This window comes from Podarcis vaucheri (genome assembly GCF_965113315.1).
Source record: "Podarcis vaucheri genome assembly, chromosome: 7".
NCBI lineage: Eukaryota > Metazoa > Chordata > Lepidosauria > Squamata > Lacertidae > Podarcis > Podarcis vaucheri.
This window is the reverse complement of record NC_138765.1, coordinates 92,342,018-92,366,692: the sequence shown is the minus strand read 5'-3', so window position 1 is coordinate 92,366,692 and position 24,675 is coordinate 92,342,018. Positions and strand designations below refer to the sequence as shown.

Below are 24,675 nucleotides of genomic sequence, written 5' to 3'. Positions count from 1 at the left end.
CGGCTCATGCATGACATGATGTCTTTTTGTCACTTGCGTCACCATGTGATGCCCACTGCCTTGCCTCTGCTGGCTCTCCGGAGTAACGGCAGTGACTGGGACAGGAACTTTGTTGGCTCCATGGAGATGGTGCCTATGTCATGCCATGTGATGTCACACACGCAATGTTTTGGGGTGCCTTTGGGTTGCCTGGCTGGGTATCTGGGCCCGCCAAAGATGGCACCTCTGCCCTTCAGTGTGGTGGCTGTGAGCTGAATACACCACATGGAAAAGTCAGCTCTTTGTGCTGTGCGCATCGGCTTTCTCCATATGGGGGAGAAATAATGCAATAAGGAAGAAGGCAGCCAAGAGGAGTTACTAAGGACTTATGCCATCAGCTGCTGGTGATAAAACCAGACGGCGTTGCATGTCCATTATTGGTCGTTTGTCTGGATGGCTGCTGTCCAGCTGAGATTTGTTTTCTCTTTCTCTTGGCACTGGGCCACAAAGATGTGCTTGGAATAAAAATTAGGGTTGGGTGAGAAAAGGGCGGTGGTGGGGGAAGCAGGAGTTCCTTTGTCCCTCAGAAACCTTCAAGTCAGCGACTTCCAACTTTGAAAGTGCTTTAACCCCTGTGGAAAGGAGCCCATGCCAACATGGCACACTCCCAGGGGATCATATGGTGGGAATTGTAGTCCAAAACATCTGGAGGGCATCAGGTTGGCAAAGGCTAATGTAAAGTTTGTAGAGCACCAGCCATGGGCCAGATGTTGTACTGGGCAAGTTCTGAAATATCTCCAAACTCTCTTGCTATGGCCACCACAATGTTTGAAGAAGCTGCACTTGGTGTGATCTCCACCAACACCGTTCATTATGTAGCAGAGAATTCTGATGGTTGCCACAGGTCTCAGCCCACTTACTGGCCTTGTGTCAGTTGTAGCTAATGTTGGTCCCTTCAGATGTTGCTGAGCTGCAACTTCCATCACCCCAAACTTTTAACCAGGCTGCCTGGGGCTGATGGGAGTTGGGATCCAACAACATCTGGAAGGCCTAGCGTCAATCATCCCTGCCTTTCATAGATATAATATATCAATGATGTTGGTTTTCCTTTACCATGGCTATGTGTTTAGTTTGAATTCCTGCCTCATAGTGAAGTATCGGCTGCAACTATGGGGTGTGGGGACCTGTGTGTGGTCAGGGCCCAACAAATTCATAAGCTAGCCTTCCTTAGCATGTTCAAAGTTATCTGTAAGTTACCAAGTGGCCAAAACTGGAATATATGGTGTTAAGCCTTCCAGCTAATATCAGCAGCAGCAGCCACAGCAGCAAAAAAAGCAATTCTAGGATACATGTTGCTACCATTGGCTGTTCTCAGCGGGGTTGACAGGAGCTGAAGCCCAACAACATCTGGAGGGCATCAGTTTGCCTATCCATGCTTTGCATAGAATCATAGAATTGTGGAGTTGGAAGGAATCCCAGGGGTCATCTAGTCCAACCCCCTGCCATGCAGGAATAACAGCTAATGAATCCCCGACAGATGGCCATCCAACCTCTGCTTAACAACGCCCCCCCCCAGTGAAGTGGAGTTCATTCCACTGTCAAACAGCTCTTACCTTCATAAAGTTCTTCCTAATGTTTAGTCAGAATCTCCCTCCTTCTCATTTGAATCCATTGGTTCGGGTCCTGCCCTCTGGAGCAGCAGAAAACAAGCTTGTTTCCTCTTCCGTGTGACATTCCTTCAGATATATGAAGTTGGCTATAACTGCACCTCTCAGCTTGTCTCTTCTCCAGGCTAAACAGACCCAACTCCCTCAACCGTTCTTCATAAGGTTTGGCCTCCAAACCCTTGATCATCTTGTCTCAGCCAACCTCTCCGGCCTTCATGCTGTCTGCTCTTGTGAATATCTTTTGTTTGTATTTTTGCATATATTGATGTCTTCCTCTGCCAGCTTCCTCTAGCAACCTCTCCAGGCAGTGATGCTTTCAGAGGTGCCACTGAAATTCCCTTCTCCAGCAGTTTACAGTGAGCCTACCTGTGTTATCCTGCTAAGTCTCTTGGAATATTTTGTTATACAGCAGGTCATACACCTTCAATTGGGTGGGGGAGTGGCTTTTCAGGTTAGACCTTCAGCCCTGCCCTGGACCCAGTCCAGTAAGGCTGTCCTTAGCTTCCCAACAGTATTAGCAGGTATAGGCAAACTCGGCCCTCCAGATGTTTTGATACTACAATTCCCATCATCCCTGACCACTGGTCCTGTTAGCTAGGGATGATGGGAGTTGTAGTCCCAAAACATCTGGAGGGCCGAGTTTGCCTATGCCTGGTATTAGGCTCAGTTTTTTCCACCTGGAAAACAGGCATAGTTTTGTCCTTCCTCACTGTATTTTCAGAGGAGTAATGAGCTCATCAAGTCCCCCCCCCATCTGAAAAAAGGCTCAATGAAGGGATTTCATAATGAGTGCCTGGTTGTAATTATGTACCTGGTTGCCAATGGTGAGTAAGAAATTTTTGCAAGTGACCAGTGAGTGGACCTGGGCCAATGCCAATTGTTTTCTTTTAGGGTATATCTTACTAACTTAAGGATCTCTGGGCAGGTAGGCTTGCAACTTTTGTGGACTTGTTTGCAAAACAATTTTACTGTTTTAACAGTTATAAAGCCATCTTACATGTTGCTATGTCACTGATTAACTGATCTTTGGCTGCCCACTAGTAGCCGAGATCAGGCCTTTAGGTCAGCATAGGAAATGCCTTTGCATTTCCGGCCCTAGCAATGGAACTGGCCAAGATTTAAGGATTTCTGTTTTGGGTCTCTTGTTATTTTAAAGTAGCTTGGCAACTGAGCCAAGTGTAGTCTGGCCAAAGCCAGTTTCCATCAGACTTCAAAGAAAGGACCAGCTGTGTTTACATCCAACAGAGGGCAAATCCTTGCAGCCTGCAACAGTGGAGCAAGTCTCACCTTAATGGAGGGTTTGGTTGCTTTTTCGTTTGCTTGTTCCAAGAACAAATATGGGAAGAAGGAGATGATGCTTCTCAATTCTGGAAAGGCAACACCATAGGTGCAGCTGCCAACAATTGCCACAAAGCTGAAATCATGCTGCACCTAGGTTGGTGGCTTTTGCTGAATTGGTTTTGATGAGAGACAAACACCAGTGTTCTAAATTCCCAGGTAGGTACCAGGCGCATATTGCTACTGGCACAGGTCCAATCATGACTACGTGGAGAGTTTGGGGCACCAGGCTGGCAACTGAGCCAACGGACTTGCATGCAGTCCTCCATCATCACGTCAAGGAAAGTAGGCGCAGGGCTGAGTACAGAGATATTTGACTGTGCTGCAGCCTCTCCGCAGGCCACCCAAAGGGAACTCACAAACCACTGTTTAAAAACCTCTGCCTTAGTCCATAGTTAATACCATTTCCATTTCCACTGTGTGTGTTTCTCTGTCTTGCATACTGGGACAAGTGAATTGTTGTAAGAGCAAGCTACAGTCAAGCAATGTAGTTGAGATCATAAACATGTAGAATTGTAGCATTGGAAAGGACCCCAAGAGTCATGCAGTCCAAGCTCCTGTGAATCAACATCTTGTGGTGACCATAACCTAGGTTTGAAGCGCCGTTTGGTGCCCTGCTTATATATCTGAGTTTCTAACACCACCAAGCACTTGCTTGATTCAGTCAGTTAGGATTGCAGGAGCCTTTGGTGTGATAGTTGGCTGAAAGGGACTGTGAATCCCCCAGGACCTGCTAGGGCTTGACAGCATGAACTGTCTTTTCCATATACCCTCAGAGTCAAAGGTATGGAAGGTATCAAGTGGTGGTTTCCAGGGCTTTACCTGCGACTCTGCTAGCAGAATTGGGCCTTGGACTTGGACTTACACTTGAACTGTTGTTTCTGAGGGGAAGAGAGTGGCATAGCAGTGAACTCAACCCAAGGTGGGGACTCTTGTCTTTCCAGGTATGAAGTGATACGGTGTCCCAAAAGTCCACAAGCTCATAGAATCGTAGAGTTGGAAGGGACCTAAAGCGTTGTCTAGTCCAACCCCCTGCAAGGCAGGAATCACAACAAAGAATCCGACAGATGGCGTTGGGTCACTGTTGCCAACCTGGGCATGAAATGGATGAGACAGAGTGGGCCAAAATCTGATCCATGGTCAGTGACCTTGGAACTCCATTTATAATAATAATAATACCTTTATTGTCAATGTACAACCTGTGTACAATGAAATTAACCAATTTAAGCTCTAGTCAGGCCTCCTCCAGCTGCTCTCCAGCTTTTTGGGGCTACAGCTCCCATTGGCAGCAGCCAGCATGGGTTTGCCATTGTTCTGATGATCTATGAGAAGCTGAAGAAGCCCTAGTGGCAGGGCGGTGAGGGCTGAGGACCCTGATTTCATTCTGTGTAATGTGTAACACTGGCCTGACGTGCTCCTAGACCAGGCATAGGCAAACTCTGGCCCTCCAGATGTTTTGGAACTACAATTCCCATCATCCCTAGCTAACAGGACCAGTGGTCAGAGATGATGGAAATTGTAGTCTCAAAACATCTGGAGGGGCAGAGTTTGCCTATGCCTGTCCTAGACCTCTGACAGCTGCTTTCAAGGGGCTTGCAAATAAAGCTTCTGGAGCCCTTTTTGGCATTTATGCAATGTCAGATGGGAAAGGCTTGGTCTGGTGGACCAAATTGGCGTAATTAAGCCCGAAGGCACAGATGGGAATGTTACTGTAGCTTTTCACCATCTTACTAAGACCTGCCTTTTCTCCCAGGCCAACTAATACTGCCTTAGGTCCAGGTGCTTTTGTACACCTCATGGTCTTAGTGCAGTAACGTTGTGTTGTAGTGCCTGGAATTGCTTTTAACTGACCTTGGTCTGTTGAACTACCTTTATATTGTTGTACAACTCTTTGGGGCTTCTGGTGAAAATTGGTTTATAAATTCTATGAAATAAATAAATCAAATAAATAAATAACTTCCATGAGTAGCCTTGTTGGTTTATTTGAAGACCCCAAAGTCATAGGAGAGCAATAAATTGATTAGGACCAAGTGAAATGTCACAAACAACATGATCATTCTTTCTGCAGGATTTTTCTCTGTGATGTTTTGGTTTGCCCCAGTCTGTTTTAACAGATCACTGAGGCCGCTACCTTTAATTAAGGTTTAAGGATGCAGTCCTAACTAGGGCTGGGCGATATCTGCTTTCCAACATCGTAATATATCGCCAGCTAAACCTCACGATGTGGTGGTATATTACGATGTCAGAAAGGAGATGGGGAGGAAGAAGGCAATTGCCAGCCCTGGATATGATTAGCATCACCCTGTGCAACTTCTGCCTCTTCCTGGCAAGGCTGGGCTGGTGCTACTACCCTGGGCAGAGCACAGCAGCCAGGGCACCACATGCCAGCTGCAGTTCGCCCCAATGATAGTCTCTCACTGTACAGGCGGTGGCTACTACCACAAACCACTGTTCTGCTCTGCGCAAGGAGGAATGGAGAGAGGAAGCGACACTCACATGGCCATGGAAATAAATGAAGGGACTGGCTTGCAGGCAGGCAAACCCCACTCCTGAGGCCAGCGGCTGAGCTGTGTGCTGTGTGTGTGTGTCTGTGTGTGTGAGCAGGGCCAGAGATTAGTGATACATTGTATGAAATTGCTCTTTCAATTTTAAATTTAAACAGTTTCAGGCAACGTATCAGTACATTGACCAGGCCTAGTCCCAACCATGTCTACTTAGAAGTAAAGTCCCATGTAATGTAGCTAACTCCCAGATAAGTGAGGTGAGGATATTTGCAACCTTAGTTAATTAACTGGTGAAAGCAGTTTCAGCTGAGAGAGGCTACATAAGTAGCTAGCTGTTGCTATTCTGGTTCCAGTTTGTTATTGTTATAAATACAGTGGTACCTCGGGTTAAATACGCTTCAGGTTAAAGACTTCGCCAACCCAGAAATAGTACCTCGGGTTAAGAACTTTGCTTCAGGATGAGAACAGAAATCGCGCGGCAGCAACGGGAGGCCCCATTAGCTAAAGTGGTGCTTCAGGTTAAGAACAGTTTCAGGTTAAGAATGGACCTCCAGAACGAATTAAGTACTTAACCCGAGGTACCACTGTATAACATTATTTTATTAGGAAACAGAAGATATTGGCAGCCATCCTCTTTTTCCATCAATGAGTTGTATTTTTTGTTTACTAAATTGTAGGTTATCTTATGACAAAAGGACGCAGGAAGGGTAAATCTCAGCTCCCAGCTAGTTGGTATGGGATTCATTAGAAGTGGATTATTAAGATGGGCATGTGGACCATTTGGGAGCCTTTCAGAGATGCAGAGCTGAAGGCATTCCTGTTTTTCAGTCAGATACCTTTGTTGTGCTCTGTGGAAACAGGAAACAGAAGCACTTTGTTTTCAGAGCTGGGAAATAAGTTTTGAGCTCAAGTCAGGGTTACCATTTGAGCAGTGAAGAATTTTGTATTTGTAGCTTACCTTAATTACTAGGTCAGCAGACCCGAGATCTTAACCAGAAGGGCTTTCCCCTGATCTTGCTTAGGGCCTCTAGATGCGGCTGCACTTTTGTCTGGGGTTGCAAATATCAGCCTGGGACCCCAGTCCCTTTTGCTACTCCAAGTCGGTGAGAGGTCCCTGCCACTTTGGGATCTCTTGCATGTTTCTTAAGGCATTTGAATGAATATTATGAAATACACAGCAGTATTGCAGAGGGAGGATGCACATCTTTTAGCTTGTACTTTTGCTTCTTTGACACCACTTATATATAAAATGCCACCAGCTCTCAAGGATAATGGGAGTTGTAGTCCGGCTACATTGGAGGGCACCAGTCCTCTACTCCTAGAATAAAGGAAAATTATTTCTTTGAAAATAATTTTAGGCCACTTTTGAGCATAAGCTTCACAAAGTAGTTTGTAATTTATCATGTTGTGTAAATCACAGTGCAGTTTAAAATCCCAGTTGTGTTTTGGTGAGCTGTGCGTCTGCCCTCTCCCCTCCCCACCCCCTCGTTTTTGCAGTTTCGGTGGGGCATCTGACCAAGGGCTTCATTCTGCCCACCTTCAGCTTAACAGACTTTCAGTTACACCTGTTCCCTTTGCTATAAAAAGGCAAAGACACCGAGGTGAAATAATTCATCTGGTTTTGTTTTTAAACAGAGCAAATAGTGGAAAAAGACGAAGGGCCCTATTACACCCACCTGGGATCTGGACCAACTGTGGCAGCCATCAGGGAACTCATGGAAGAACGGTACGTTGCAAAACATCTGCAGTTTAAAAAGATTTCTTCTCTTTTCTTTTTTAAAATTCTTGCATCAACATAGATAACCTTCAACACTTTGATTCTGTGATCACCGTAACTCCCTATAAAAGGGAGTCAATAGGAAAAGGGTGCAGGTGCCCCATAATTTTTTAAAAAAGTTTTTAAAACAGGTCTTTTCGGCAGAAGGGGTATTGCACAAAACAGCTGTGTTAAAAATAGACATTTCCCCTTGTCAGGTATAGGAGGTGGGGAAGGAAAAGAAAGTAAGAATAAGGTTTTCATGCAAGTGACTCCAAATCCTTGCCTGACTTGGAGTGACACAAATTTTATATATTTACTGAAGTTCTGTGCAAATCTGTAATATTGAAAAACTTACATTTAAAAGAAGAATGAAAAGGAATGTGTGCCTGACAGGTATGCAAATACCTGTGCACATGTCCCCAGTAGACTTTTCTGTGATTCTGTGGGAATCTGGAATATTGGAAAACTTGTAGTTCAAAATTAAATTAAAGAAGTGCTTACACACAAAGAACCAAATACTTGCACACAGTGCCCATAACAGGCCTCAGATGTTTGGAACTTACAGTGTGGGGGGAAGTACTATTTGGGAGCCAGTGTGGTGTAGTGGTTAGAGCAGGCATAGGCAAACTGCCCTCCAGATGTTCTGGGACTACAACTCCCATCATTCCTCGCTAACAGGACCAGTGGTCAGAGATTATGGGAATTGTAGTCTCAAAACATCTGGAGGGCTGAGGTTGAGGAAGCCTGGCCTAACCTATCTTGAAGGGGTGATGGCAATTGGATGAGGAGGGAGAGAACCATGTATGCCACCATAATAATAATAATAATAATAATTTATTATTTGTACCCCGCCCATCTGGCTGGGTTTCCCCAGCCACTCTGGGCGGCTTCCACAGAAACCAAAAAAACATTAAAATATCATACATTAAAAGCTTCCCTGAATAGGGCCGCCTTAAGATGTTTTCTGAATGTCAGGTAGTTTTCCATCACCTTGACATCCGATGGGAGGGCATTCCACAGGGCGGGCGCCACCACCGAAAAGGCCCTCTGCCTGGTTCCCTGTAGCTTCGCTTCTCGCAATGAGGGAACCGCCAGAAGGCCCTTGGTGCTGGACCTCAGTGTCCGGGCAGAACGATGGGGGTGGAGACGCTCCTTCAGGTATACTGGGCCGAAGCCGTTTAGGGCTTTAAAGGTCAACACCAACACTTTGAATTGTGCTCATTGGAGAAAAAGGTGGGATATTAATGCAACAAGCAAACAGCAGCACACAGCCTGAATACATCCCATCAGACGCTACCCACTAGTGTGGACAGGAAGCACCAAGATGGATTTGGGAGGCATAATAATTTTGAAAGTGCTTATAGATGGTTTAAGGTATACAAATGTGAATGTGGAAACAGTGACCCACATATGCCTGAAACCTTGACTGTCCTAGTGTTGGTGCAGCCTTGGTGGAGATTCCTCTGCCTCTGGACCTACAGACCTCTCTGCCTCTTCTCCTTTCTGCTTTAGCCCTCAGTGCTGCAGGCGTACAGTCTCAGTCCTCTGTTTTGACTGGCAGGTCCATATATGTTGAGTCAGGCATTCAGCCCAAAGACAAAGGGCCTGAGCAGACCTCTTCATTTTCCTGTTATATGGCAACATGCATTGTGGTCTGAAACCAGCTAGCCCAGTTGATCTGAACTTAAAATAAAATAAATAAAATTCCTTCCAGTAGCACCTTAAAGACCAACTAAGTTAGTTCTTGGTATGAGCTTTCGTGTGCATGCACACTTCTTCAGATACACTGAAACAGAAGTTTTTTTTTTTAATATATATTTATATCCCGCCCTCCCCAGCCAAAGCCGGGCTCAGGGCGGCTAACAACAATCAAATAATCAGTCAAATAATCACACAATCTAAAAATATTTCATTATAAAATTAATTAAATCAAATTGATGGCAACCAATTATGCAGAATTATGTGCAGGTTGCCAGAGGAGGGAGTCAGGCTGCGCCCTGACCAAAGGCCTGGCGGAACAACTCTGTCTTGCAGGCCCTGCGGAAAGATGTCAGGTCCCGCAGGGCCCTAGTCTCTTTTGACAGAGCATTCCACCAGTTTGGAGCTGCAGCCGAGAAGGCCCTGGCTCTAGTTGAGGCCAGCCTAACCTCTCTGAGGCCTGGGACCTTGAGGATGTTATTATTTGCAGACCGTAGGTTTCTCTGTGGGGCATACCAGGAGAGGCGGTCCCGTAGGTACGAGGGTCCTAGGCCGTATAGGGCTTTAAAGGTTAAAACCAGCACCTTAAACCTGATCCTGTACTCCACCGGGAGCCAGTGCAGCTGGTATAATACCGGATGAATGTGCTCTCGCAGCGAAGACCCCATAAGGAGTCTCGCCGCGGCATTCTGCACCCGCTGGAGTTTCTGGGTCAGTCTCAAGGGCAGCCCCACGTAGAGCGAGTTACAATAATCCAGTCTGGAGGTGACCGTCGCATGGATCACAGTGGCTAGGTCAGGACGAGAGAGATAAGGGGCCAACTGCTTAGCTTGGCGGAGATGAAAAAATGCCGCCTTTGTTATAGCTGTAATCTGCGACTCCATAGAGAGGGAGGTATCGAAGATTACACCCAAACTCTTAACGGACGGTGCTGGCACTAATTGCACCCCCGCAAGAGATGGGAGTTGCCCCCCTGATCCCATATCTTCCCGCCCCAGCCAGAGGACCTCTGTCTTCGAAGGATTTAACTTCAACCGGCTCCCACGTAACCATCCAGCCACAGCTTCCAGACATCTGGTCAGTGTGTCTGGGGCCGAGTCAGGATGGCCATCCATCAACAGATAGAGTTGGGTGTCATCAGCATACTGATGGCAACCCAGCCCAAAACTCCGGACAAGCTGGGCGAGGGGGCGCATAAAGATGTTAAAAAGCATCGGGGAGAGAATTGCACCCTGAGGCACTCCACACACCAAGGAGTGGCGTGATGACAATTCCCCCCCAAGCGCCACCCTCTGTCCCCGACCAGAGAGAAACGAGCGCAGCCATTGAAGGACTGTGCCCTGGATCCCCACGTCGGCAGTTGCCAGATCCTTCTATATAGTGAGAAGGTGGGGAGGGGTATTACTCAGAAGGGTGGTGGGAATGGGAGATTGGCAGATAGCTGAGATGAGCCTGTTGACGACTCTTAACGACTGCAATAGGTCTTACAGGAAAAGGCAAGGGGTGAGAAGGTGAAAAATGGCTTAGTCATGTATAATGAGATAAGAATCCAATGTCTTTGTTCAGACCAGGTCTCTCCATGGTTTTAAGTTTGGTAATGAGTTGCAATTCAGCAGCTTCTCTTTCCAGTCTATTGATCTGAACTTGTTTGTGTGTTACTGATCCTGATCACTCTTTCCCACCACCTAGACTTTTAAAAACACATGAGAAAAACAGTTTAAACATACTAGCAAATTGGTTCCCTCCTTTAGAGAGAAGGGTTTTAATATAAATTATACTACACAAATTACATATGTGTATGTAAAAGTAACAGTTGTTGAAGTACGTTATCTCTTAGTTGGTTGCCTCCAACTAAGTTCCATTCACAGTAGAAGCATTGAAACTAATGGGCCTGCGTTAGTCATGTCCACTCATTTCAATGGATCTTCTCTGAGTAGGTCCCACTGATATTATTTACATGGGGTGGGGGGCAGCACACATCTTTTTTGCATATTCAGATTCAGTGAAAGTAAACCCTTCAGTGTAAATTTGTTTTTTGTTTTTGTTTAAGGGAAGATATGCCTCTAATCTTTAGATTATTTTAAAAACCTCCCAAATTAAGGTGTTTTTTTTTAAGGTTTAATAATTACTTGTGAAATGTGGTAGAAATCTATTGGAAGACAACGTATGTTCTACTTTGCAGGGTTGGTGTGGGGATTAAATTAAGCAAGGGGAGAACCATGTACCGTATTTTTCGCCCCATAGGATGCACCGGCCCATAGGACGCACCTAGTTTTTTAGGGGGAAATAAAGGAAAAAATTTATTTCGCCCCCAGGTGCGGGGCTGGGGTGGGGGAACAGAAGGAGACCCAGCTTCCAGGCAGGCGTGTGGCTGAAGGGTTGCTGTGCAGTTCTCCCTCTCTGCGCAACACCTCTCCTGCGAAGGAGAGGTACTGCGCGGAGAGGGAGAACTGCGCAGCGCCCATCAAGCAAAGCTGGAGGAGGAACTGAAGGAGACCCTTCTGCTCTTCCCCCGGCTTTGCAGGACAGGCGCCTCGCTTCCATAGCCGGGAGTCACCTCTCCAGCCGGGAGAGGCTGCGTGCGGCTATGGCAATACCCCCACCTCCCGCAAAAGCCCACAGGAGCCGTGCACCCTTTAAGGAGCACGCGGCTCCTGTGGGCTTTTCTACGAGGAGGGAGAAGGGACTGACTGGCGGCGTCAGTCCCTTGTCCCTCCTGAGGAAAAACCCGCAAGAGCCACGTGGAGCTTGTGTGCGGCTTTTGGGGGCTTTTCCTGCCTGCCTCCCCCCTGCATTCACTCCATAGGACGCACACACATTTCCCCTTCATTTTTGGAGGGGGGAAAGTGCGTCCTATAGGGCGAAAAATACGGTACTTCACCTTGAGCTCCTTTGAGAAAACGGTGGGATATAAATACAATAAAGTAAATAAATAAATAAAGCCCACACAAGTTTTCTGAGAAGGGAGGAGGGAGCATGCAGCTTATTTCTCATCCTCCAAATCATGGTTTGGAGAATTGTTTGAAGACTGCCGTGTTTTAAAAAAGGGAAGTTTGGGCTGAGGCTCACATCCTCTCAGCATTAAAAATGTACGATGTCCAGGTACTTCTTTTCATTGTTGCCAGTAGAAGTGTTGTCTCCCTGGCTCATCCAGAAGCTCATTTGAATCTTAAGTATAACATACAAGAAAGAGGTGCTTTCCCCCTATTGTTTCCATGGAGGAGTTTTACCCAGGCAACAGGGAGGGTTAGTGCTGCAGACTGCTTGCAGGTGGGCCGACACGTGTTCAGACTGATTAGGTTACTCCCCTGCAGTTGACTCATAGACTGCTGAGGAAGCTGAGTCACCTCTGAACACATTGCCACTGAATCCCCACCGCAGGCAGCACAACCAGGGCTGGGAGGCTGGCGATCCTAAAGGCGGAGGTGGGAAACGTACCTCTGTGCATCCATAACTGATATGAAGAACATCTCCCACGCTCAGTGAGTCCTTTTGAGAAGCACGTCTTCTGCAATAAAGTGAAATGCAACCTTTTCCCAGTGAATAGCAAAGCCCCAGTGTGTGACCTCCGGTATCCTGGAGTTACTGCTCTTTGGGAAGGTTGAGTTGCAATTAATAGAACTAAGGTAGGAAGTTGTATTTGCCTGTCTCTTAGCTATGATCCCCCAAAGCACTGGGATGGCAAAACAATAACCACACCAAGCATTTTAGAGTACATGTTGGGAGAAACATAAGCCTTGCACTTGCATGTAGCCTCCCTTTGCTCTTCCTTTCACACATGCAGCTGAACAAGTCATCTTTCATTTCCTAACCACAGCTTCCTGTTGCATCCAGACTCCTAAACTATGGTGAACAGCTAAAAAACAAGCTAGAATATTAAACCATGGTTTTGAAGTTAGCTTACTATCCTGGCTAGCAGGGCCGTCTTAAGCATATGCGGCGCCGGGGTGCAAAGTTCCTCCCGGCACCTGCCTCCCAGGTTGCCCAGTCCTAGGCACGCAGGAGGGTGGAGTCGGCTGGTCGTCTCAGCGTCTTGCTGGCTCGGTCGCCCCTGAACTTGCAGCACAGAGCCACCCGCAGCAGGAGAGCCCACTGCAGCACTCCGACCGACAGGCGGGCTCTTCCCCGGACTCAATTCTCGGGCCCCGGACTCTTGGCCTGCCACCCCTGAGATCCCAGCGCCCGGGTGCCCCACACCCCTAGCGCCTACGGGTAAGACGGCCCTGCTGGCTAGTTTGAAAGCCATTTGGCAAGTGGAAGCCCAACCCATCTTGTAATCTTTCTCCAGTCTTTCAGAAAGAGGTTTCACTCAGATAGTCCTCCAGAGCAGAGCTCTCAGTCATGTGCCCTGTTTGTCTTCCTAATGTTGTGACTTTTCCAACCAGGTATGGTGAGAAGGGAAAAGCCATCAGAATTGAAAAAGTGATCTACACAGGGAAGGAAGGAAAGAGCTCCCGTGGCTGCCCCATCGCGAAGTGGGTAAGTGGCTGCCCTCCTTTCCCCTGGCATTTAGCATTTATCTCAGAAACCTGGCTGAATAGCAGTTCCTATGCAGTCACTGCCAGCAAACAAGAATGTTCCCAAATTCTGCCCCAAAGACCCTCAATAACTCTCATTTCAGGAATAGTGGAACAGTGGCGTAGCTTGGGGGGTGCAAGGGGGGCCGGCCGCACCGGGTGCAACATCTGGGGGGGGCGCTCGCTGCCTCTGGAGTCGCCGAAGAGCCTTGGGCGCAGGCTGTAGCAGAGCCCCATGTCTCACGGAACCGACGAGCTGTGTGCGCGCCCGGGCTGAAGGCGTCCGGCAGGCAGCGGCTCTCAGCGCTCGTCGCAGTCCCCGCGCATCAGGGCCGCGGAGGACGCACCAGGCAGCCCCTCCTCACAGCCCCGCCTCCGCCGCTGCTGCAGCACCTGCTGGGCCATGTTGCATTTTCCTCGCCTCTCTGCCCCCCTCCTCCTCCAGGCAAGCGGCGTCGTTTGGGTGGCAGCGCCAGCGGCAACTCGCCTCAGATCAGCAGGTTAGGGGTTAGGGGGGGCGCAAATTACTTGCCTTGCCCCGGGTGCTGACAACTCACGCTATGCCGCTGTAGTGGAAGGAAGATACAATTTCATAGTGGTGGTGGTAGTGGAGGAGGAGGAGGAGAGGGGCAAGGGCTTTCACCTAGGATGCCACTTCATTCCAGTTGCTTGGGCATAGCAATGGAGGAAGGCTTCTACAGCCCACTTATGGTCTTTCCAGAGGAATCCGGCTGGCCACCGTGGGAAACAAGATGCTGGACTGGGTGGGCTTTTGGTGGTCTGATCCAGCAGTTAGGCATCTCTTATGTTCAGGCATTGATGTGGAGACTGTCACCAGCCAACAGAAGTGCAGCACTGCCACGCCAGGGCAGTCAGCAGCAACTGCAGTTCCTTCAATTGTATGGAAAATAAGTCTACAGTTTGTCACTTTGCCCCATTAATGTTGACTTCTCTTTGTGCAGTTCTGCCCAGGAGGCTGGGCAGCACCACCACTCTGGCCCCGTTGGGGGAGGATGGCAGGGTGAGGTTGGAGGCTTTATTTTCCTTAACCAAGCAAAATCCTCTCCTGTTTTCCAGGTCATCAGGAGGCACAACTTAGAGGAGAAGCTCTTGTGCCTGGTGCGACACCGTGCTGGTCATCACTGCCAGAATGCTGTCATCATTATCTTGATTCTGGCCTGGGAGGGGATCCCTCGTGCCCTGGGGGACACCCTGTACCAGGAGCTCACTGATACCCTCACGAAATATGGAAACCCCACCACCCGGCGATGTGGGCTGAACGACGAGTAAGTTCCTTTAGCCCTGGCCAGGCTGCTGGAGACAAGAGGCTTGTGGGACACGACATTTTCTCAGAGATCTTGGCCGGGAGGAGACAAAGCCCTGTTCTGCTTGTGTGTGTGTGTGTTTATTTGCCCATGGTTTACTCTGCAGTATGAAGTTTGCCTCACTTGCCTGAGCAATGGAGTTGATTTACTGAAAGTTCCCTTGGACTGGGGAGATGCGGGTCCTTTATTGACTCCTGATTTCTGCTTCTGACGAGGTGAACATGTTACCTCAAAAACTAACAAGTTTCTCCTGCTTTCCCTCCTTCCTTCCTTCTCTCCCCTGACTACCATGGATTAGGGCCCAAATAGAAGATCCTTGGGTCCATATGAAACTTGCCCCCTCCAGTCCAACATTTTGAGCTCTTCCCTGCTTAAAATTATCAGATTCAGTGATAGCGGGAATTGGCAATCCTTTTCTAAAAACAACAATCTTGACATGAGACAAAGAATACTAGAACCACACCCTTGGAACCGCCCCCACCAGAGCACTTTTACCTTCTGGAGCTGTTGTGCCAAATGGGCCTTAACCCTCCCAAGTAAGGCAAAGGGTTTTTAAATTTTCAAGTTCTTTGCCTTGCTTACCAGCTCCGGGAGGCTCTCATAGGGATGTGTGAGACATCATGAGAGCCTCTCAGGGCCCACATGAGAGCCTTCTAGTAAGCAAGACAGTAAGCAACACAGAGATAAAATAAAACTTTATTCGCATTAGCCAGTGGCCATAGCAACAGTAAAACATTACAGTATACGCAGAAAAGGAAATTTGATATAAGAGCACAATTTAAAGTCCCGAATCAGCTGTCAGTTAGTGGCCCTTATTCTGATTGCCCCTGCTATGAACCTAGCAACCTTTGCTGTTATCTGCTCATTTTGATCTGATAGAAGAAAGGACATTGTGGCCGTGGCTGAGCGCCCTGGGATGGTTAGTACGAGTGGGGCGATGATCTCGTTCCTCAGGTCTTTGTAGAGAGTGCAAGACAGGAGGACGTGTGCCGCTGTTTCGGTGCTGCCATCTCCACAGGGGCAAAGACATTTCTCAGGTGGGATCTTTTGAAATCGACCCTCAAGTACCGCAGATGGCAAAACATCCAGTCTTGCAAGTGTAAAAGCATGTCTGTATTTTGGGATAATAAGTTTGTGTAGATATGGGACGAGAGAATCAAAATGGAGAGGTGGAAAATGAACATACCAAGGGCAGAATTTCCTTATAGTGGCCAGGTTGTTCTGATGCTCGATATCTTTTAGACGTTGACCAATTAGACTGTTTGCTTTAGTAGAGCACATAGTGAGTAGGTGTTGTGGGGATAGGCCGCAAGAGTAAAGTTTTTGATAGATGGTTTTAAGCCAGGCACTTTTATGGGAGTCTTGAAGTACTAGGGATGGTAAACCGGGGAGATTTGAGTTTAGGCGGAGCCAGAAGTTAAGAGTTCTTTGCCAAGTCTGTACTTCTACTGAAGGGAGACTTGCCTCCAGTCTCAGTGATGCGTTTGGGACGCATGGCGGTACAGAAAAAATCTGCCTTAGAAACTTTGATTGAACAGCTTCCAAATTGCTAAGGTGGTTACCAGTCCAAATCTGAGCCCCGTATAGTAGCTGTGCTAGGGGTTTAGCTTAGAAGACTTCTAGGGCTGATGGTATATGTTTGCCACCCTTTGTACAGAAAAAGCAAGTCAAAGTCTTGGCACTTTGGGATGCTTTTTCTTTTGCACATTTTGGTGTGCTCCCCATGACCCCATGGACTGGAAGATAAGGCCCAAATATTTGAAAGTTTTGACTTGTCCAATTGGCTGATTGTCCATACGCCAACTGTGGGGCCTATATTTTCTTGAGAAAACTATAACTTTGGTTTTCTGATAGTTTACGACCAGGTGTTCTCTCTCTTGCAATACACTGAGAATTCTCTCATCAATCTTTTTAGGCCTATTTTTGTTTGGGATAAGAGGACCGCATCATCAGCATATAATTGTACAGAGATTGGTATTGAGGCCAGTTTAGGGGCCTGGAACTCTGGAGATGTTAGCCACTGGACCATGTCATTTATGTATAGGTTGAAGAGTGCCAGAGCTAAAATGCATCCTTGCTTGACTTCCTTTGTGGCTGGTAGCGATCCTGTAAGTTGGCCATTTGTAGAGCAACACACTTTCAGCACAGGGTCTTTATAAAGGCAGTTAATAAGATCTTTTGTCTATGCTTGAGGTGTTCAGTTTAGCCCATAGTCTTACTTGTGAGATTGAGTCAAAAGCAGCTTTCAAATCAATGAAAGCAGCATACAGCACATCGCGAGATTGCTTGGCGTACGTATCTATGAGGTGGGCTAGGACGAAGCAATGGTCTATGGTAGATCTGCCTTGCCTGAATCCTGCTTGCTCTTCCGCAAGGATAGCCTCAACATCAATCCAGTGGATTAATTTATTGTGGAGGTGTTTTGCATATAATTTACTAACTATAGGTAAGAGGCTGACAGGTCTGTAGCTGGCCGGATCCAAAGTAGGGCCCTTTTTGAATATTGGGATGATTACCGCAATGGGCCAGCTATCAGGGAGTAAACCAGAAGAATCAATGTGAGCGAATATTGCCGCAAGCAGAGGTGTCCACCAGTCAATATTGGACTTCAAAAGTTCTGGGGGCAGGTGATCAATGCCTGGGGCTTTATTGTTTTTTAGCTGTGTAATTAGGTCTTTTACCTCAGTCGTGGACACTGGGGGCCAAGCTGGTAAGTTTTCTGGAGATACTGTTGGGTGATTAAGCTGAGTATCCTGGTCTACGAAAAGTGAGCGGTAGTACTGCGTCCATTCTTGGGGTTTGACAGTACAAATTGGCCCTCTCCATGCTCCAGTAGGCCTGGTATGGTACGCCAGAAACAGGATGTGTCCTTGTTGTGCGAGGCCTTTATTAGGCTGTACCAGGCGTTTCTTTCAGCTCTGCAAGACAGAGAGCTTAAAAGCTCTTTCTGTGCTGGGGAATACCCTGTACAAAAATAGCTTTTAAGCTCTCTGCAGTCTGTGCATTCAATTTGTGCAGTTTTAGCTAGCCAGCCTTCAGCCAGGTAAAGTTGAAACCGCACATGTTAACCTGTACACAATAAATTGTTACCTGTACACAATTCTGAGTTACCTGTACACAATAAATCGTAGCTATGTGTGTTAGAAAGCTCCCATGATTATGTGTACTTATTTAGAGAAAAGACCATAAGATTTAAGCTCATTAAAATACTGCAACATATTAGCCACTGATAAGACAGGTATACATAACAGTTAACACACTACGTTGCAAGCACATTAAAAGTTAATCTTGGGAATAAACTTCACATCACCTTAATATGACCACAACCCATACCTCCCACATTATCGGAAAGGAAAGGAAATCCCCTTAACTGCTTTATAAGTCAATGCTTTTTAGAGGTCAAGTGTTGGTTTATGGTTGGGCTCCCTTGATGGGCACCTCCTGATGGGGGGATTTGGCCTTCCCAACTCATTTGTGGTTGACACCTTTAGATTCAGTGGGCTGGGAATGACAAGAGCACAGGTCAGTAGCTCCATTTGGCTGCTGTGGACAGTATCTGAAATGCCTTCCTTTGTATTCATTGCAGCCGGACCTGCGCATGTCAAGGCAAGGACCCCAACACCTGCGGTGCCTCTTTCTCCTTCGGCTGCTCTTGGAGCATGTATTTCAATGGGTGCAAATACGCTCGAAGCAAAACGCCCAGGAAATTCAGACTTCAGGGAGACAACCCCAAAGAGGTTAGTGAGACACCCACCCACCACCACGCCTCCCTTTGTTTTGCTTGTTCATTTTTCAAGGAGGATAGGGCTCCCGGGTTCACCAGAATCTCTTAAGGGGAAGAGCAATGACATGGGATTCTGGCAAAGTTCATGTGAGACTTCCCCCAAAGTAGGCTGACCAAATACCTGCTTGCATTTGGTCAAGCAAGTCATTGCTTCCTTCTTGTAAACGTGAAAGGGCTGGAAAATAGCCTCTACAAAAACCATACCAAAAATAAGTGGATGGAAAAAGTTTTGGAATTTGTCCTAATGGCAAAAATATTTAAGAACTGAAGGAGGGGGCTGCTGGCGGCACTAATAGGGAAACTGCGTCCCGAATTGTAACCATTGTACTGATTACTCCAGAATGAATTTCTTGCTTCCTCATTTGAAAGGTGTTCACAGTTCTTATAAATTATATAGGTTACTGATCACTATGGATTCCATCCAACTAAGTTCTACTCAGAGTAGATCAAGTGAAATGAATGAACCTAAGCTTGTCATGCCCATGAATGTTGGTGGGTCTACTGTGAGTAGGACTGGCATTTGGCTACAACTCTGTGATGCTAGCTTTTAATATTTGGTAGAAAGGATTGGGTCCTGGTGAAACGCTTGGAAGTATTACCCCTTGTTTTGGAAATGTCCTTGCCGGCAGTAGTTTTTGATGCAGCCCCTTTGAAATGCTTTACTATGGCTCCATTAAAAAAAGGTGAAAGGGTTGGAGGCTATTGTCCTGTAGAAAAGCCCCTGCTTTGAGTGCAGAAAGTTGCAGCCTGAATGAATCTCTGGCATCTCCCATGAAAAAGGATCACAGGCGGTGACAGCGAGGTAGGAAATGACTCTGGGCCTCAGGTAGATGCTGTTGGCTGCTGGGCATAGGATATTGAACTAGGTAGTCTGACTCAGCAATGAGCAACTATGACTCTCCCAATCTCTCCCTGCAGGAAGAAGTTCTCAGAAGAAGCTTCCAGGACCTGGCCACAGAAGTCGCCCCACTTTATAGGAGGCTGGCACCCCAGGCCTACAAAAATCAGGTACCTGGAATGGGCCACTGTACAGCTCTTGTTATTATTGTGCTGCTGATTTAGGTATAGATCCCAGTGGTTCTCAAACTTTTTTCTCTGAGCCATGTTTCAGAATAAAAGTTTGCTTGTGCCACACTGAATTTTTGGCTGGGGGTGGGGTGGGGGCCAGCGTCTAGCAGTGCTTGACTGGTAACACTGAACACATCTACTTCATATGCTCATGGGACATCCAGAAAGCATAAAACAATTCAGCTACATAAGAACATAAGTCAATTCCAAAATATTAGTATAAAGGACCTCTTTCATAGGTACTCCACAGTGAGAGGTGTGAGCTTGCAGCATTACTTGATGCTCTCATGTTAAAAGATAGCTATCAATATTCTGCAATAATGATACTATACAATACTGAAATGTTTAAATGTTTCTTTGATTATCCTCAAATCTTCCCACCACGCTTGCCATCCTCTCCTGCTGGTGTGCCACAGCCTTTAAGAACCATTGACCTATACTGGCTATGAGGCTGTTGCCAAGGTCCGTTGCAGGAAATGCTCTGATTCGTTGCATACTGGTTTGACTGGTTTACAGCAGTCTTTGCCCAGCCTGCTATCTTCGAGATGTTGTTGGAACTCAACTCAGCTCCCAAAACATTGGCCAGCACTGCCTGGGGCTGATGGAAGCTGGAGTCCCAGCAACATCTGGAGAGAACCAGATTGGCACTAGAAGAAATACTGAGCAAACAAAAGATGGAGCCCAGGGTAGGGCTAGGTAAATGAAGGTTCAGGTCTTTGTGTAATCATAGAATTCTAGAGTTGGAAGGGAGCCAAATGGTCATCTAGTCCAACCCCCTGCAGTGCAGTCTTGTTTTCAAGGACAGTCCAGTCTTAGACTGCAACTCCCATCAGCTCCAGGTAGCATAATGTTGGATTCCAGGGCAGATGGGAGGGTGGCTCTGGTGGCTGGGGCTGATGGGAGTTGGAGTCCAAAATGTCTGGACAGAACCAGGTTGAGAAAGACTGCAGGAGTCCATTGAAAGTGTGGATGTTGCTTTTGTCTTGGCACTCAGACTTTAGCCCTTTGTCCCTTTACAGCTCTAACAAATGCCCCTCTCTCCCAGCTTGTGGAAAGCTGTCCCAAGAGAGGCATGCCTAGCCCCATCTTTGCCCACTTTTAGATTGGAGGCAGGGGCTTTTACCTTTCCCAAGCCTTTTGGTCTCTTCTAGTGGTGTGGGAGCTGTAGTACTGCCTCCTCTCCCTATCTAAAGCTATGTTTTTAGCCTTTATTTGTGTTGCTGTGTTTTTACTTATTGTTTTTATTTTATTTTAATGTAAGCCATTTGAGTTGCTGCTGCTGCTGCTGCTACATTTACATTTATTTATAGCCCGCTTTCTCCCAGGTGGCTTACACAAATTAAAATGACACAGATAAAATTCAAAAATTAAAAAATGTATGAAAGACAATTGTTACAAAATAATTAAATTTTGGGACGCGGGTGGCGCTGTGGGCTAAAGCCTCAACGCCTAGGGCTTGCCGATCGAAAGGTCGGCGGTTCGAATCCCCGCGGCGGGGTGCGCTCCCGCTGTTCGGTCCCAGCGCCTGCCCACCTAGCAGTTCGAAAGCACCTCCGGGTGCAAGTAGATAAATAGGTACCGCTTACCAGCGGGAAGGTAAACGGCGTTCCGTGTGCGGCTCTGGCTCGCCAGAGCAGCGATGTCACGCTGGCCACGTGACCCGGAAGTGTCCCCGGACAGCGCTGGCCCCCGGCCAATAAATGTGAGATGGGCGCACAAACCCCACAGTCTGTCAAGACTGGCCCGTTCGGGCAGGGGTACCTTTACCTTTACCTTTACCTAATTAAATTCCATCTGATGTCAACTCCAGGGTGACTTCAGTATCGTCTTATTTTTATTCTACTCCTCACTGTGTTCTGTGGGGAGAGGGAGGGTTAGGGAAATTAGGTGAGTTTTTCTTGTTTTGTTCAACTTCATGCTTTGTATTTAATAATAATAATAATAATAATAATAATAATAATAGACAACAACAGGTTTTAAAACTTACATATTAATATAAACAAACAAACCACACATCTTTCCCAAGGTACTGCTGTGATTTGAGTTGTTGCTGTCTTTTCTCACCAGGTTACAAATGAGGATATAGCAATAGACTGCCGGCTTGGACTGAAAGAGGGGAGGCCCTTCTCTGGTGTGACAGCGTGCATGGACTTCTGTGCTCACGCTCACAAAGATCAGCATAACCTTTACAATGGCTGTACTGTGGTAAGGAAGCATCATCGCTCATTTTATTAATTATTCATTGCATGATGCAGTAACTGCGTTCATTTTCTCCAAGGAGCTCAAGGTGGCATACTTGATTCCCATGGCCTGCTGGTAGAGCGCTGGCTGTGCAAGCAAAAGCTCCCTGGCATATCATTGGGGGATGGGAGGCACTCCTGTATGAAAGCCTTGAGATCCACTACCAATCAGCACGGGCGCTACAGAGCTAGGTGGACCAATAAGGCTACTTCCTCTTTTCCCATGTTCTACATCAGGTCAGTTCATATCAGGAAGATGGAATTTCTCCACCACCCCTAAGACACCTTGCCATTAAAAAGAAAGCAAACAGGTCTTGAGGAATTCAGATTGAGATTACAGTGGGGGGGGGGAGCTGAGAGGAGGGAATGTGTGTCGTCCCCCCAGTTTGCTTAACTTGTAGAAATAACCCCCAAGCTAGAGGGGTGCTGGTGGTTTTCAATGGGAAAACAGTATGGGAGTTAAGGTTAACCCTTTGTCCGCCATATTGCCCACTCTAGATCCCCTCCCACTCTAATAGCTGCAGTTAATTCTTTAACATGCAGGAGATCCTGTCACAGTGGGTTTTCTCCAATTAACCACATCAGTTGAGGTGTTCAGGATAGCTTTTACTGGTTAAATAAGCGTCCGCTGAGGAATCTGCGAAGGTTTAGTCCAGGCATAGGCAAACTCAGCCCTCTGGATGTTTTTGGGACTACAACTCCCATCATCCCTAGCTAATAGGACCAGTGGACAGGGATGATGGGAGTTGTTGTCCCAAAAAACATCTGGAGGGCCAAGTTTGCCTATGCCTGGTTTAGTCCATAGGCCTATTAGTTACACAGGCCTTATACAGAGGCATTTCCTCGCCTTAGCTTTACACACACAGAGAAATCAAGTCACCTTCTCAGAGGGGAAGCAACCCTCTGTTATCAGAGCTGCCGAATTCAGAGAGAAGAACAGGCTGCCTCCTGCACAAACATTATTGTCACAAAATCCCCCTATAAGGTATTTAGGTAGAAAAACTAGCCAAATATAATCATGATAAATAAATGAGAAAGATGGACTCTAATGAAAACCTCCTAGATGGAGAAGATGGCAACAGTTAAGATTATGATACCTCCCAAAAAACTATTCTTCTTCTTAAATCTTCCACTCAAAGTAGACCTAAGTATAATAATGGCATGCCCAAAACTATGGACAGATTTCCGTCTGGGAGAAGAAAAAGCCTAGGGCATCTGCTGAGACATTAAGAAATACAATAACAGATGGATAATTGTCTTTCCCTTCATAAATAAACTTCTGTTAGCTGCTGCCAGAAGATTTCTTTGTCAAAGTTGGGTAAAAAAAAAGGGAGAACATCATCCATGAGAGAATGGATAACTAAAATCTGGGACGTAGTATGTATGGTTAAGCTTACATGTATGTAAGAACTAGAGAGGGTAGACAACAAGGAAACGTCTTCATTTTGAAACGGAGCCTTTTCATAATGTACTGGAGTAAAAGGTATAGGAGAATGCAAATCCATTTGTGTTACTTGGAACTTCGTGATACTAATTTATTATGTTTGATTTTGGTGTGGCAATCTTTTCCTTCATGTTTAGCTTTAGATACTACCTTTGACTCTACTTTTATTTCATTTTATTCGGCATCTGTTATTATATTTTTCTATGTTTTGTTATACATACAAACAAACAAAAACAAACCAAACATTCCTGACACATTCATTAGACAGTCTCATTCATTAGACACTACTCTTTTTATCCCACATGTAGCCTGCCTATCGTAGCATATATTATAAATTCCTACTACACTATTCACAGCTCTATCTCATCACATCAGTTTGACCTAAATATATAACCTGTGATTAATTGGCTCAGGTAAAGTGAAAGTATTTGTTCAACCAGCTGGCAATAGATATGCCGTCTTGAAATTCTCAAGCTTCTAGACAAGTGTTTCCTGCTTGGCAGGGGGTTGGACTCGATGGCCCTTGTGGTCTCTTCCAACTCTATGATTCTATGATTCTAAGTCACTTTTTAGACTCTGGCTTTGCCGTTTTGTGTGTCCCCTCATTGAATTAGCTAACTGGGACTCCCTGTGTGTTGTCTGACCATTTCTTTAGGTGTGTACCTTGACAAAAGAAGACAATCGTACCACTGGGAGGATCCCTGAGGATGAACAGCTGCATGTCCTTCCACTGTATAAAATGTCTCCCACCGATGAGTTTGGCAGCGAGGAGAATCAAGCTGCCAAGGTGGGCACTGGGGCAATCCAGGTACTCACCTCCTTCCCCAGAGAGGTGAGGAAGCTTCCTGAGCCAGCCAAGTCTTGCAGGCAGAGGCAGCTGGAAGCCAGGAAGGCAGCGGCTGAGAAAAAGAAAATGCAGAAGGAGAAGCTGATCACACCTGAGAAAATCAAGCAGGAGGTTTTTGAGATGCCACCACTTCAGCAGGATGCAGGTGAGGGCAACAGGGGCTGGAAGCCGAGAAGGCCACTTGTCTTATGCTTTCGATGTGCTAATCTGGTTAGGTTTCTTACGCAGCTGCTGTTGGGATGCAGTCTGATCAATAGTTTTCAAAGTTTCTGCCCTTTGGGAATGCTTTATTAATCCTGTCTCTGTTGAGGCACTGCTAGGCACAAGCAAAGGATTCTGGGACATATTCTTGGGTGCCAATCAGATTATTAGCTAGGCCATTTGGGCCTCACCATTTTCCTGTGCAGCCTGTGTACTCTCTATCAGCTTTTTCCAGCTTGGGACCCTCCAGAAGTTTTGGACTACAACTCCCATCAGCCTTAGCCTGCACTGCCATATTGGCATG

General features: G+C 46.6%; 1 protein-coding gene across 6 annotated transcripts in view; it reads left to right on the top strand.

Moving 5' to 3' along the window:
- Window positions 1–24,675, top strand: part of TET3 (tet methylcytosine dioxygenase 3) — a 109,707-nt gene that overhangs the window by 73,400 nt on the left and 11,632 nt on the right. For all 6 annotated transcript variants that reach the window (XM_082229668.1, XM_082229667.1, XM_082229669.1 and 3 more), the window contains 7 exons: window positions 7,124–7,214; window positions 13,331–13,424; window positions 14,540–14,748; window positions 18,374–18,524; window positions 19,490–19,579; window positions 21,707–21,844; window positions 23,979–24,315. In XM_082229668.1, the coding sequence (XP_082085794.1) occupies window positions 7,124–7,214; window positions 13,331–13,424; window positions 14,540–14,748; window positions 18,374–18,524; window positions 19,490–19,579; window positions 21,707–21,844; window positions 23,979–24,315 (1,110 nt within the window). The remainder of the gene's footprint in view (window positions 1–7,123; window positions 7,215–13,330; window positions 13,425–14,539; window positions 14,749–18,373; window positions 18,525–19,489; window positions 19,580–21,706; window positions 21,845–23,978; window positions 24,316–24,675) is intronic.